Source organism: Ostrea edulis, chromosome 3 (assembly GCF_947568905.1).
Source record: "Ostrea edulis chromosome 3, xbOstEdul1.1, whole genome shotgun sequence".
In the NCBI taxonomy this organism is placed as follows: Eukaryota; Metazoa; Mollusca; class Bivalvia; order Ostreida; family Ostreidae; genus Ostrea; species Ostrea edulis.
This window is the reverse complement of record NC_079166.1, coordinates 29486433-29502143: the sequence shown is the minus strand read 5'-3', so window position 1 is coordinate 29502143 and position 15711 is coordinate 29486433. Positions and strand designations below refer to the sequence as shown.

The 15711-nt window shown below is 33.9% G+C and overlaps 2 protein-coding genes across 2 annotated transcripts; one reads left to right on the top strand and one right to left on the bottom strand.

The window, feature by feature from the left end:
- The first annotated feature begins 5987 nt into the window (after nt 1-5987).
- LOC125654801 (putative nuclease HARBI1) lies at nt 5988-9255 on the top strand. The gene is made up of 2 exons (XM_048884890.2): nt 5988-6943; nt 8264-9255. The coding sequence occupies exons 1-2, from the start codon at nt 6213-6215 to the stop codon at nt 8550-8552; spliced, it is 1020 nt and encodes a 339-aa protein (XP_048740847.2). The 5' UTR covers nt 5988-6212; the 3' UTR covers nt 8553-9255.
- On the bottom strand, nt 8964-15709 carry LOC125654879 (uncharacterized). The gene is made up of 4 exons (XM_056160427.1): nt 12471-15709; nt 11863-12013; nt 11106-11322; nt 8964-9798 (listed from the first exon to the last, which is right to left on the bottom strand). The coding sequence occupies exons 1-4, from the start codon at nt 12751-12753 to the stop codon at nt 9790-9792; spliced, it is 660 nt and encodes a 219-aa protein (XP_056016402.1). The 5' UTR covers nt 12754-15709; the 3' UTR covers nt 8964-9789.
- Between the last annotated feature and the right edge of the window lie 2 nt (nt 15710-15711).

The window sequence follows — 15711 nt, the reverse complement described above, 5'->3', positions numbered from 1 at the left end:
TCGAGGGAGATAAACACCATATGCAGGTTATAATAGAGTATTGCTAAACAAAAATGGAATTTTGACGATGGAGAGACTGAACGCAACTCGTTTGTCATAAAGTTGAGATGATAGTCTACCGTTAAAGACTATGCAGTAGTCATCTAAATAACATGCAGATGTTGAATAATATGTGGTGTCTTACATTGCGAGTTTACTAGATTTATCGAATCTATGCATGCACGTATGCATGAAAATAAATCTTATAAATAGTTAATACGTGCTCGATGTAGCTAAATGTAAAGTTAATGGCTACAGCAACCTATACATTTTCGTATTGTTAATGAAAGGTGAAGATAACGAACAGTGATGAATTCCATAACTCTTATAAGCAATATAAAATAGAGAGTTGGACAAACATGGACACCTGGATATACCAGATGTGGGATCAGATGTCTAGGAGGTGTAAACATCCCCTATCGACATCATGGAATGTGCAAAACCTTGATTTTAATCAAGCCTTTAGAAACAATTATAACAACAACTTATTTGTCAGTAGCCTACCATACTTTAAGAATTCATCATACACAGAACATATTCTTGCGTATCGAATTAGCTGAGAGACATAAACACAAAAAGCAGGTGATAGTGGAATATTGCTACATGATATTGGAAGTGGATGATGGTGAAGTTAAAGACATCCCGATGACATCAATTGATTAACTAATATGTCATTAATGTCAATCAAACCTCCTTATATGAAGCAAATGTATCTTTTATTTCAAATTCACTGGGATATACCGGATCGACATATAAGTGAAAATGAAAATTACTAATAGATAACACGTTCTCGAAATACCTAAAGGTGGGTTGAAGGTAACATCAAAATATTTTTTTCTTATGGCCATTTTTTACAAAGTGAATTTTGACATCAGCAGTATGAAAACAACATTAAAAATTACTATTAAATTCCTTTTAAATGCCATACCATAATTTGTAAAAACTAAAAAATGAATATCTAGACTTTATGAAATGTATTTCAAGAAAGTGAAAAAGATATGAGCTGTCATTTTAATACAAATACAATTTTTTGCATCTATACATTATGTAACTATATCAGCTTGAGGATATTGTTGATAACATGAATATATCACAATCTTTAGTATAATACAACATCCTCTTCTAATAGATCTTCACTGGCTCCCAGTTGAATACAGGATTCAATACAAGATCATCCCATGGGGATCTGGGTCACAATAAGTCCTCAGTACCCCTTGCTTGTCGTAAGAGGCGACTAAATGGGGCGGTCCTTTGGGTGAGACCGTAAAAACCGAGGTCCCGTGTCACAGCAGGTGTGGCACGATAAAGATCCCTCCCTGCTCAATGGCCATAAGCGCCGAGCATAGGCCTAAATTTTGCGGCCCTTCACCGGCAGTGGTGACGTATCCATATGAGTGAAATATTCTCGAGGGGGACGTTAAATAATCAATCAATATCAGATCCATCTTCATACTTTCAAATCTCTCAACATCATATTCCCAGTTTATATAAAGGACATCCTTACAGTTTACATTCCTGCACGATCGCTATGGGGATCGACGTTTGGATAAGGCCGCATCGAGTCTCTGGAACTCTCTGCCTTTTAAACTCAGACAATGTACTTCACGGTCTAGTTTTAAAGCGGACCTCAATACGCATCTTTATAGATTAGCTTTTAATTTGTGATTTTTTTTTTTTTTACATTCTCTTACATTACAGCTCTTACAGTTTTATGCAAACAAATTATTTAAAAAACCCAAACCTCAGTTCCTATTTGAACTATAGTTTGTTATTATACTTATGTCCTTTCTATGTATTTAATTATTCCTAAGGGTTCTTTTAAATTGTTTATATGTTATTAGCGTAATTATATCATTACATTAGGCGCTATATATTATTAATAATAATTATTCATCTTAATTCTGACACTATGAATGCTTTATTCACATGTATGTGCACATCGATTTTATATCATCTTTTCACATTTGTAAAGTGCTTTAGAGAACTAATGTTTATGAGGCGCAAAAGAAATCTTTTAATTACAATTATAATTACAATAATCAATACATTGTAGGGAAATGTATTTTGAGTCAGGAATTATGTCACTTATGACAATTCTCTTATATATCATATACATGTACCTTCAAACTCATTAAAGTCTTATGGAAACACACTGATTTCCCATATTATCATCCATCCTTTATACCAAAGGCAAACGTACCTAAATTAAGAATTATCAAAAATTGTGATGTTTCTTATTCAATCCACTTACTTACATGAATATTCTTTAAGTATGGAAACGTGGAGATAATGAAACGTATTTCGTTTACTGATACAAAGTTCTTGATTTATATACTTGTGGTGAATTTTCCCATGATGCATATTTTTTACAAGAAGTACTATACATAATTATCTTTCTTGCCGGACTATGGGTCATGGTACAACAGTAAACAACATACAGTATTACCAAATAAACAAAACCTAAATTCAAATAATATATTTCTTACAACCTTCACCATTCAATACATTTTACAGAAGATAAATGAATTCATGCATAAAGGGTTTCATATACCGGCATTTTCATGGTAGAAAACTATGAACTTTAGGTGAGTGTAATTCACAAAAGAAAACTCTTGTTATGGAGAAGTGGGAGCCTCTGTGATGTATTTTATTTCGAGTTCACTGGGATATATCAAATCGACATATGAATGAAAAATATTATTGTTAATAGATAAAACGCCATCGATATATCTGAATGTCGAATTGAAGGCAACAGCAAGAGATTTTTTCCTCACATAGAAGTTTTTGAATAAATTCTGTGTCATATGAATATGAAAACAGGCCAGCTAACAAAGGGTCACAACTCGTGCCCATGGGAATTCCAACAGACTGTTGGAAGACATGATCACTAAAGACCACGGAGATATTGTTAATGAGGAACTCTAGCACATTCTTTATTTCAACCTCAGACTACTCGATGACGGACCATTTGTTAAGAAATAAGATATCATTTTTTAATGTTATTGGGATATAACATGAAGTTGGTCACGTGATCAAATCCTATAACGCCAAAGGGGCGTTATAATAGATTTGATCACGTACCAACTTCATGTCATATCCCAATAACATTCATAAATGATATTTTATTTCTTATATTGATATTTTCTATTTTGTTTTGTGTTCTTACCGAGTTTCTATGATTATGTAGCAGATGACCGAAATAACAATCGTACAACACAAAATATAGTTCGTTAGAGTTTTATCGAATAAATGATTAGGAACAATATATAAGGGAATGTAAGATATAGATATTTGATTAAGAAGGTTAAAAGAGACGAAACAGATGTAACATAAAGGTAATTTAGATCGTAAAGTCAACTGAATTAAAGATAAGAAGAGGGTAGTAAACTACACCTGTAATGTAATTTGGTTGCGATCAGCAATATGGAGAAACTGTCGTTGGTCTAGCCTACTAAGTTTAAAATGTAATTGTTGAACACAGATATCGACAGCAATTCTAAGGATCTGAGAGAATTGATGGAGGATGTGATGGGTCAAGTCAACGTTAAGCTTTCGGTCAGGTTTTAGAAAGGAAACAATGGCATGTTCATCGTTAGGACTCGCGGTTGTAGCCATGTAGACGTTCCAGGAAAGTAGGACAGATCTAGATGAAGTGCAGGTAGGTTGCTTCTTATGTTTACCTTCAGTGTATGTAAGAGAAAACAAGAGTGCCACAAATGGTACAACATGCGCCCGTCAGACAGCGAAATTCAACATGGAAGCATATTCTGCACTCTGAATTGATACAACACACAATCTGAATAGAAAAGCCTTAAAGTGGGTCATGGTGCACCAATCCATCTGACATGTGAACTGATTATGTATTTCTCTGAGAGTGAGGTTGAAAGACAATGTTATTGCAATATCTGTCTATGATGATAAAAAGTCCAGGAAACCATTTGATCTACTTTTAGTCCTAAAATAGGTCATGGTGCACCAATTAAGTTGAAATGGTTGAAATGTTAACTGATTATGTATTTCTCTGAAAGGGAGGTTGTGACTACATTTCAGAGCAATACCTGTAATATTACAAAAAAATCTGGAAAACTGCTTTACCTACTTCTACCCCTAACGTACTGTAGGTCATTGTTCGCCAATCCAGCTGAAAAGTTAACTGCACTTGTCTGCCTCCGAGAGAAAGCCTTTGACTAAATATCAGGGCAATATATGTGTCCGTAATGAAAAAATCACGGAAAACTGTCTGACCTATATTCAGTGTAAAATTAAGTCAAGGATAGACCATTCCAGCTGAAATGTTAACTGAACTTGTATTCCTCTAAGGGGAAGCCTTTGTCTAAATATCAGTACAATATCTGTATCCATAATGCAAAAAGCATCGACAACTGTCTGACCTATTTTTAGTCCCAAAGTAGGTCAAGGATGAACCAATCCAGCTGAAATGTAAACTGAACATGTATTCCTCTGAGAGGAAGCCTTTGACTAAATATCAGGGTAATATCTGTATTCATAATGACAAAAGCCCGGAAAATTTCTGACCTATTTTTTTCCAAAACGTAGGTCAAGCATGGGCCAATCCAGCTGAAATTCAGACTGAACTTGTATTCCTCCAAAAAAAAGCCTATGACTAGATATCAGGGCAATATTTGTATCCGTAATGAAAAAAGCATGGAAATCTGTTTGGCATATTTTAGCTGAAAAGTAGGTCATGGATAAACCAATCCAGCTGAAATGCAAACTGAACTTGTATTCCTCCACGAAGAAGCCTTTGATTATATTTCAGAGCAATATCTGTATCCATAATGAAAAAGCCCGGAAAACTGTTTGACCTACTTTTAATCCTACTGTAGCTCACGGACGGGCGGACCAATCCAGCTGAAATGCAAACTCAATTTGTATTTCTTTGAAAGAATGCTTATGCGTAAATGTCAGGGCAATATCTGTATCTGTAACGAATAAAAGTTCGGAAAACTGTTTGACCTACGTATAGTCCTAAAGTAGGTCAAGGATAAACTAATCCAGCTGAAATGCATACTCACTCTTACAATTTTTAAGGGAGATATTGTGACAAAATTTCAAAGTTGTCATTACATCCGTTACGGAAAAAAGTCCGTAAAACATTACCAGGGACAGACTGATAGCAAGTCAGCCAACTGTACAGACGCACGGACAGCGCCATAACATAATACGTCCCGTATAATGACGGGCGTATGATAAAAACGAACTGACAGATGTTTTGTTTACTTGAGAGATTTCTGTTGTAGGATTTTAATGAAGACTCGCACAGGTACCCTGACATGAAAATAATTGTTCGAGTCTCGCTAGCAGACTCGCTCATGCCGAGTCATAGCTGATGGCAGTTGCCAGTAAACGACAGGTTAACTTATCATCATCATAAAGTAAACAGGCTTATATTCTGTCTCCATTTTTTCGTTTCCAAAAATATCAATTATTTTATGAATTTATATATCTATAGATCTATTCGTAGATAGGGAATCCTGGAAAGAAAATCTTATCAGTTCTATCAACCTATATAAATTTATTTAACAAAACAAATATCAAAGATGATTAACTATGCAAAATGAAACAAACATGGCTATTTGAGGATCCACCCAAACAAAACAATAGAAATAAACGTGTACGCGTCTGCTTATACAATTCCGGGCTGAGAGTTAAGTTTTTAAATCGAGGTAAACTACTGACAAACAAGTTGATGGTACAGGGATTTCAACAGTCTCGATTGAAGTCAGCATTTCGCAAATTCTATGGTCGTTATAACGATCTAGTTCGTCAATACAACCTCGCATTGGGTCAAATGCTGTCTGACGTGTTTCATACCGATTGTTAAGCCGTTCTTGGCACACTGATTTGACTGCGGATAACTCCGTTTACCTGATCAGGATATGGGGCTCACGGCGGGTGTGACCGGTCAACAGGGGATGCTTACTCCTCCTAGGCACCTGGGCCGGGATTCATAAAGATGTTTAAGTTATGCTTAAGTATAAGAAATTTCTTAAATCAATAAATAATACTTAAGTAACGCTAAGAATGAGTATTTATCTTAAGTTTTATTCATAAAACAACTTAATTCTTAGAAAATTCTTAAACAATTCTTAAAAGTAAGTGTAGTCTGTAGCAGACTTAAGTTTTCAGAATTTCTTAAGTTCACAAATAAAATGGCTGCCAACATAGTTCACAGAAGGAATTTTAGAGAGAGAAAAGACTGTTTACAGCAGTACAGTGATCGTGAACTTATCGAACGTTTTCGGCTTGATTCAGGTGGAATCCTTTTTGTGGAATCACTTATTCGTGATCAAATATCTAGTGGCTCTCGGCGTAATATGGCATTATCCTCTCTTCAGAAAGTTCTTACTTTGAGGTTTCTAGCTACGGGCAAAATGCAGCTGTGCAACGGCGATGACATGGGTGTTTCTCAGCCAACTGTCTCACGGGCCATTACCGTAACACTGGCAAGCCTTACCTCCCCTCTTATGATCAGTCGGTTTGTACAATTTCCATCTAGCGCAGCAGAGATTAGAAGAAACCAAGAGTCTTTTCACGCAATCGCGGGCTTCCCAGGGATAGTAGGCGCCATCGATGGTACCCACATTCAAATAATTGCACCACACGAATATGAAAATGAATACGTCAATAGACATAACTACCACAGTATTAACACACAAGTTGTTTTTGATGCAAAATATAGAATCATTGATGTTGTTGCTAAATGGCCAGGCTCCACTCACGATTCCCGAATCCTTAACGAAAGTGGTTTGAGAGTCCTGTTCGAAAATAATCACATCCCCATTCACACACATTTGCTTGGCGACAGCGGATATCCCTCCAAACGTTGGTTATTGACTCCTTTTCTGAGACCAAACCAACCATCGCAGTTGAATTACAACAGGTAAAGATTTAAAATCTTCTTTCATACACAAGACACATGCACACCTTTAAATATTCTAAATAAACATGATAAACGAGTCTTTGCTTTTCTCACATCCATATTTCCCTCTTGGTATAAACAAATTCTGATTGGTGTAAAATTAGTTCGAAACTTAGCGCCCCCTATTTGAGAAACAATCGGGTGGATCCAACAGTTTCCAAATGGAGGGGTGTAAACATGAAACTAAATAAAAACCACTTAAATATTTGGTTTTATTACTATTAGTAGTATTAGTATTATTATTCCAATTTACATTTATTGTAAATTTTCTCCTCTTTCTTGCATGTATTGTTTAAAAAATGGGGGGGGGGGGGGACTTGTGGGATTGACAAAATAAGAATGTAAAAGTGTTTCAACATATAAATTATAAAATATATATACTGGCACTTTCATGAATTGAAATCAAATGCAGACACTGCATCATGGATATGGATAATATTAGTTAGGTAACGTCAAATTCAGAATATAATGTCACATAAATGTGATGTAAACAGCTGTCAATTCTTTAGACTGTGCAATTTCAGCTTAATTGAATCTTTTTGATTATTGCAATTCTTAGAATTTAAATTCCTTTTCTTGCATGTAATCTATAAAATAATAAAATATATATCTACTTTGATTGTTTTATTTCACTGACATGTAAATAAAGGGTACATTATTAATTATTTTGTAAATAAAAGGGGGAGGGTGGTACATGTCACATGCACCTGACTATCACATACTCAGGTAACACAGTACCAGAATATATATTGATATCCAATATTTTTTTAAACATAAAATTCAAACTTAGAAATTATTTCGATATAAATATATAGCATAACGAGATGTGGGGAATTTTCTTTTCTTTTCTTCTTCTTTTTTAACAATTTGAAAATAGATGAGCATTGACTATTGGGGCGGGTGGAAGATTTTTTTTACTACAATAATTCATATGAAACATGCTTTTATGAAAGTTTTGTCATTCCCGGCAGTGTTTTTTTTTTTTGTTTTTTTTTTTGTTTAATTTAATATTAACAATTAATGCCTACAATGGGGATTTACTATAGAAGTCTTCTGAATGATTTTTTTTTTTTTGTAATTCGCATCCAAGATATTATGCTTCTCAAATAACAATTGGTCATACTTAAACCATGCCCCCCCCCCCTTTCTCTCTCTACACATAATGATATCAATATTAACATATATAACTTGATTGTTGTATTCATGTGATTTATTATGTGTACAACAACCAATTTTTTTTAAATAAGCAAACCAATCAGATTTTATCATACTGATTCATAGAGCTCACAAGAAAACAAGATCTGTGGTGGAAAGGGGTATCGGACAACTGAAGAGGCGATTTCATGTACTACATGGTGAAATCCGCTTGTCACCTGAGAAGGCATGTCAGGTTATTTTGTCCTGTGCCATTTTGCATAACATTTGCAAAGATCGATGCATTCCATGCCCACAAGATCATGAAGATGATGGTGAAGATCAACAAGTTAATGTACATGTACCACACATATTTAACAACAATGGCAATGATGGTCTGAGATACCGAAAACAGTTTGCAGAGACTCACTTTTGAGTTGCATTGGGAGTTGTGTATGTATTGACTGCATGTATGTAACTAGAAGTTGAAGAGTGGATCATTTAAGTACAAAATAATGAAAATGATTAGATATACATGTGCTTCCTTATAAATTTTTAAACCTCATCATGACCTTGGGGTATACCATTTTAACCAATTTGAATCTAAATAATGATGTAATGATGCTTGTGTGGGTTGTGGTGGTATACATTAAACAACAACACCAATCAATGTTTAACACATGAGTTAATTTATATTTTTTCCAGCTCTGAACATATATATAACATTTACAAACAAACATACACACACACATACATACATACATACATACATATATAAAAGATAAAAAATCAACAACAAAAAATCATTTGCCAAGCACAATTTACAATCAACACCTTTACTTTAACAGTGCTTAGAAATGATAGATTATAAATGAACTTCAAATTTGGCTACTGATTTACTATATGGTATATAATTGATAAATAGATTTATCTTACTCGACTATTACTTTAAAAATCATAGACTGAATAAACTTCATATGAATATTCAAAAACTTAACAGAATGCAAAAAACATAAAATAATAACAAATATCAAATCAATGCAATGCAAAGCATACCTATGTGTGACACAGAACCTTTAATAAATATTAATCTATATACAAATAATCATATATTACCATATATTGACCACTTATCCACACAAGGAAATTATTAAAAAAAAAATGAAAATACATTGTAGTTGAATACTAATCGAACACTCCAAAATCCACACATACATTTTTAAACTACTAAATTTTAATTTATCATGATAATTCATATTTTAAATGTACATTCAAACTGATGTAAATTTTCATTACTCTTAGTCATCCACTATCATACAAAATGCATACCATCTGAATATTCAGCAAATACATTATATACATGTACATAGATGAGATTAATGACCATAATGATTCTATAATCTATGAATAACTTAGAGATATGTACATATTATCAAATTATACATAAATTAAAGCAGGTTAAAAATAAAGGCATGTGATAATCTTTATGAGCTACTTAAATTACAGCTTTTTTAAATAATATGTTTCATATAGTAATGAAATAATATATCTACTTAGGAAAACACCACACTGTCTTACAAATGTATTACATTTTGACCATGCAATTTAGCTATGGGGTTCTTGAGGGGGAAAATGCCCAAGGATGTATTGTGCCAAGTTTGGTTGAAATTGGCCTAGTCATTCTAGTAAGGAAAATGAAAATGTGAAAAGTTAAAAGCCAACAACTACTTTATATGGAAAGTGAAAATTTTAACACACATATCATTAATTTCATCTATTGAGTATCTACTTATTAATGTTGAAATATGAAACATAAAAAACTTAACTTATTAATTATTAATATCTATTATGACAAACACAACAATGTCTGGTAAAGTATACTGAATTTCTATGTCTTTCAGATATCATATACAATAATAGTATGAAATCTAAATGTTTTATCAGTTACGGCATCATATTTACATGTCTATTTAATGTGAAAGAAAGAAAACATGTAGTTAATATTCAATGGTATTACAAATGGTATGGTAAATTAGAGTTTATACCTATAGCCCCAGAGGGTGACAACTGAATTTAATGATCTTGCTGGAGAGGATTTAAAAAAAATATTCTTTGTTTATAATATATCCATGTTCTATGTAAAATTTTATCATAGATTCTAGCCCACCCTTAAACCCAGGTTCCTTGATGGTCCTACAGCTGTTATATGATTCTGCACTACAATAGATTGATTGCTTGTTAATATTACTAACCATGGCCTTGTTGTTCTTAAAAAGATTTACAAAATATTTCCCATGTATAAAAAAAAATGATCTATTCATGTGGCCCAACTGTGTGCCAACAGACAATGGACAGAGTTTGATCAGATTTAAAAGGTCACTTGAACCTTTCACTCAGATGAGATAAGAACATGTACATATAGTACATCAATTAAAATGCTTTTAAATATAAACAAGAGGCCCAGGGGCCACATTGCATAATGTCAGGAAGCTTTCATGTAAATCTCAGCTTTTCTAGTTCAGTGGTTCTTGAGAAGATTTTTAAAGATTTATCCTACATATTAGTAGGTAAAACTTTGATCCCTTATTGTGGCCCCATCCAATCCCTGGGGGCCATGATTTGAACAAACTTAAATCTGCACTATGTCAGGAAGCTTTCATGAAAATTTCAGCTTTTCTGACCCAATGGTTCTTGAGAAGAAGATTTTTAAATGACCCCACTCTATTTTTGCATTTTTGTGATTGTCTCCCCTTTGAAAGGGACATGGCCCTTCATTTGAACAAACCTGAAAGCCCTTCACCTAAGGATGCTTTGTGGCAAGTTTGGTTGAAATTGGCCCAGTGGTTCTTGAGAGGAAGATGAAAAATGTGAAAAGTTTACGACGACGACATACAACGGACAAATTTTGATCAGAAAAGCTCACTTGAGCCTTTGGCTCAGGTGAGCTAATAAAATTCATTTCTCTTGCTTTAGTTTTTTTTATCTTTACTTCCATATACTGGACTTCCAGTTCCAACTTCCTGCAAATCAGCTCCTCGATTCTCCTTTTCAAATCAGGCTGACTGCTTCTATTTTCAGAGGCCTGCAAACTTGTAGTCATGGATGTTAATGGTAGTGAAGGCTCTTGTACAGGTGCGGCGACTAGAGGGCTAGAGTTGAGAATGAGGGGGTCCATACCAGGAGGTCCCTCAAAGACATTGATTCCCCTGTGATGAAAAGAGATTAATTAAATGCTTACTTAGTATTCTCCTTTCTATATCTTCTGCAGCTCTTTTGAATTATTAAATTATATGATTGCATTGAATGTTTATTACAATGAATGTTATTCTTTTTTTATGTTGATGTTCATATTCTATACAAATCGAATTAATACAGAAAAGACAATTCTGTCATTGAAAGAATTGAAGCTAATTTACCCCAAATTCTAACATTTGAATATACACAACATGACTGAGGTTGATTATATGATGAATTTAATGATTATTTTAATAATTGTTTTTTATTATCATTATTTAGATGTTAATAAAAAGATAATAATAATAATCCATTCATATAAATGGAATTACAAAGATACAAAGAACAATTCTATCATGACAGATTTCAAGTAATTTCATCTATCCTTGCAGTGCATGAATCACTGCATTCATGTACATATAATAATTAATGATGATGATGAATTATGACAGATAACTACATACAATACAATATAAGTGAATATGTAGACAAATTTTCTTGTATTTACTCACACTGGTTGACTCCCTTCTCCAATGTTTAATATCTGCAAGAGAGAGGAGTCAATCCCACCATCAATCCCACTGAGGCAAGCATTATCCTCTCCTACCACACCACACACTGTTGTGGCAACTGCGCTGAGAGGTTTTGGTGGTGGGCCCCCGCCTAAAATATATTCATATACTATAAAGAATATAGATGCCATAGTAAATTACTGTGAGTGAAAATACATGTAGTAAATATTGTTCCAAACTGTTAAAAATTAGTACATTTATAGTAATGTTGATATCCTGTGGGGCACCTCAAAATATTTTCATTGGAGTTATCCCCCTTTTCTCACCTTGGAAACGTAAACAATATTCAGACAAGCACGGAAGTAGTCAAGTCATAAGGCAACAGTTTGCTAAGTGCTTTACCTACTTCATAATGATATTTATAGTCAAATTCGATGCATAAGAAGACCGCTTTTCTTTGGTATTTTGAATCTAGAATATACCAATGTTGACAGATTTAAATAAAGCTTTACGCAAGTTCAACAGTGTGCATGTACACACGCACATATTTATATATATAGACAGTTTAAGTATCTAAGTTATATCAATAATTATCAATAATAACTAACCTGTCCCAGCCACAACTCTTCTGTGATCTGAGATTTCAGATTTAGATTTGGAGAAGACGTTGTGGCACTTCTTCTCCACTTCCACCGCTGTCCTAGCTGGACCCACCCCCATCGCGGCTAGTCTTTCGGCAATACTTTGCCAAGTGCGGTGCTTCATCTCGGAGGTTAAAGTGGGCCCTAATTTCCCCCTCAGGATATGCTTGTTCTCTTCTACTAACGAAGCCAAGGCAAGCGTTTCATCAGCATTCCAATTAGGCTTTCTTTTCGTCTGCTTGGATTCCATGATGTTGTTGTTGACATCACTATCCTCAACTTTTTACCTCTTTTGCTGGAGAGTGCGGTAAAAATTCCGGGAAATCGTTCGCGTTGCCATAGAATTTCTACTTAAGTGTTTCATTTTTCTAAGATTGAAACTTAGTTAAGAATTATGCTTAACATTTTTATGAATTAATACTTAAGTATTTTTCTTAGCTAAGAATTTTTTTACTACTTAAGTATGAGATCTAAGAATTTTCTTAGAATTTTTATGAATCCCGGCCCTGATCCCACCTCTGGTGTGTACAGGGGTCCGTGTTTGCCCAACTATCTATTTTGTATTGCTTGTAGGAGTTATGAGATTGATCACTGTTCGATATCTTAACCTTGCATTCAACCGGGGATGACAATAGTCCAGTTTGCACCTTGCAGCATATTCCTTCATGTTATAAACCCAAATGCCAGATACACCGCAGACTGCCTCAGAGATGTTGCAATAGCGTAGCCCTTGACGACTATGGTTTCGAACTCCGGCATATGTTTCTGAGTGGGTACCAAAACGAGGCTTCCGTACGACGTTACAACAGCCAACAACTTTAGGAACTCACTGATAAAGCTAAAAAAAAAAACCCTCTGTAACACTCACTTATCCACATGGAAGCCATGACGACCCTAAGAACCTGGCATCTCACATCATGATCATACACGTGTCCCACGATTGCTGATATTAGCACCGACATCGAAACTTGCACTTCATTTCACTTCCATTCAAAAACTTCCAGCAATTTTCTCTCAACAGGACTTACTTAGGATTTTAAAACTGCATTATTCAGTCCACATGAAACTCGTTTGCTCAACAGTAAACAACAGTTCATGTAATCCGTCATTAACGGATTTGAAGTTTTTTTTAAGTTGTGTATTCACAAATTACTACGCCCATCTTGAAATGACATAGAATATATGTCCCTGAATAAATCGTTAATTCAACTCAAATCATCTCATGTTATATCATATAAACTCAATGTTTTAAAATATTATATGATAAGGAATGAATTCATTATTTTTTCGATGGATGGAGTTATACCACCCCCACCCCACCCACCCACCCCCCAAAGAAAAAACGACGGAAAACTGTTGCATCATGCACTACGCGCAATGGTGCAGTTTTCAGTCTTTTTATTTTGTGGTATACCCCCATCCAACGAAAAAATAATAAATACATTCCTTAAATCAACGTATTAACATATTGTTGTGGTTTAAGATGATGAAAGGTCAACCAGAGTGTTTTATTAATAATTATTACTAAGTTTTGATAATCCATTACTGACAAATGTATATTTTCATATTCATACATATTTAGATCTTCGATCCACCCCTTTATTTACACTACTACACAAAGGTGCATGTACAATTTATATAAATTGGGGGCTTTGGTCTTGGATCTGAGTGTGGTCATTTTGTATGAAGGGTTTTTATTGGTCAGTGATTGTCAAGTTGCATTTGGTTGGTTTTCTCGGTTCTATAGTTTTACCGCCAGTTTTGAGCAGTATTACTATTATTTAGAGGCTAGGTAGACATTTGAATTGACGTGATGTTTAGAAAAAGTTTAATACTGACAGCAGACTGCAAAATCCTTGAATTCTGGTAAGTAACATACATGTAATTATACTAATTCCTATTGCTACTAGTTAATTAAAAGTATATTCTGTATATTTGCAATATAAACTTCCCGTTTGCACTTTTGCTAAATGACTGAAAGAATGAATGAATGAGTCAAAATTATCCCTTATATTGATTAAAGAATTCAGTTATATATCTCACTATATTGTAAGGTGATATAAAATCAGTTTACATAGATTTTATGCTTATCAAAAATATCTGATGACTTTGTTCAAAACGAGCAATCAAACATTTAGCTTAATTGATGGAAGTGATGTTACATTGTACATACATGGTACTTTATCGAATTATAGAGTCAATCCTGATATATTGTTCAAGCAGTAATTTTCTTTTAGGGACGCTTCTTACCATAGAAGGGTATGACAATATTGTTGTTTTATTTTATTAATTACTTATTATGAATATTTACGGGAAAAATACTATTTTGCAACATGATGTGTCTTTAGAGTTATCTCCCTTTAATAATAAACGTATCTTGATGGAAATCAGGAAGATTAAATATCGTTTAGCATAGGCTTTGGTTGTTAAGTTAATATTATATCGTTGTTTTATCATATTTCAGGTCTATATCCAGAGATAGATAGATTGTATATTCCATCACTGTGTCCGAATAAATGCATTGAGACCTGAACCCTACAGACGTTTCGTCAGTTATTCTTGTTAGAAGAAACCCTGTTACAATTGTCTATTTCTAGTTGATATTTGTCTAGAAGAAACCCTGTTACAATTGTCTATTTCTGGTTGATATTTGTCTAGAAGAAACCCTGTTACAATTGTCTATTTCTAGTTGATATTTGTCTAGAAGAAACCCTGTTACAATTGTCTATTTCTAGCTGATATTTGTCTTCATTTTCACGACATTATTTTTTTGCCGCAAAATCAGCACAATTGGTCTTTGTTCTAATTAGTTATCTTCAACTTTCAAAATGGTTTAAATTGGAATTCAGGACATAATTACGATTGTACGTGCATGGCACAAGTATACTTCAATTGTGTGGTTCGTTTAGCTTATTCGATCGGGAGTCATTCTACATTGCACTTGAATGTGGAAATTGTTAATTTTACTTATTCTGTTTCACTAGCGATAGCCATAAGGTACTTACAAATACAATACTAAACGGAAACTATCTATTAGCCTTTTCTACCAACGATGAGCATTGCTCATTGGTGCTCTGTTTTATTCATCATAAGGTGATGTATAGAAACCATCCAGGTTTGTTTTACATTTACTTATGTCATTAAAACAAATAACAAAGTGCATTGTACTTAATAATATATCAGATCGTGTTTACAATATCGCCTCTGT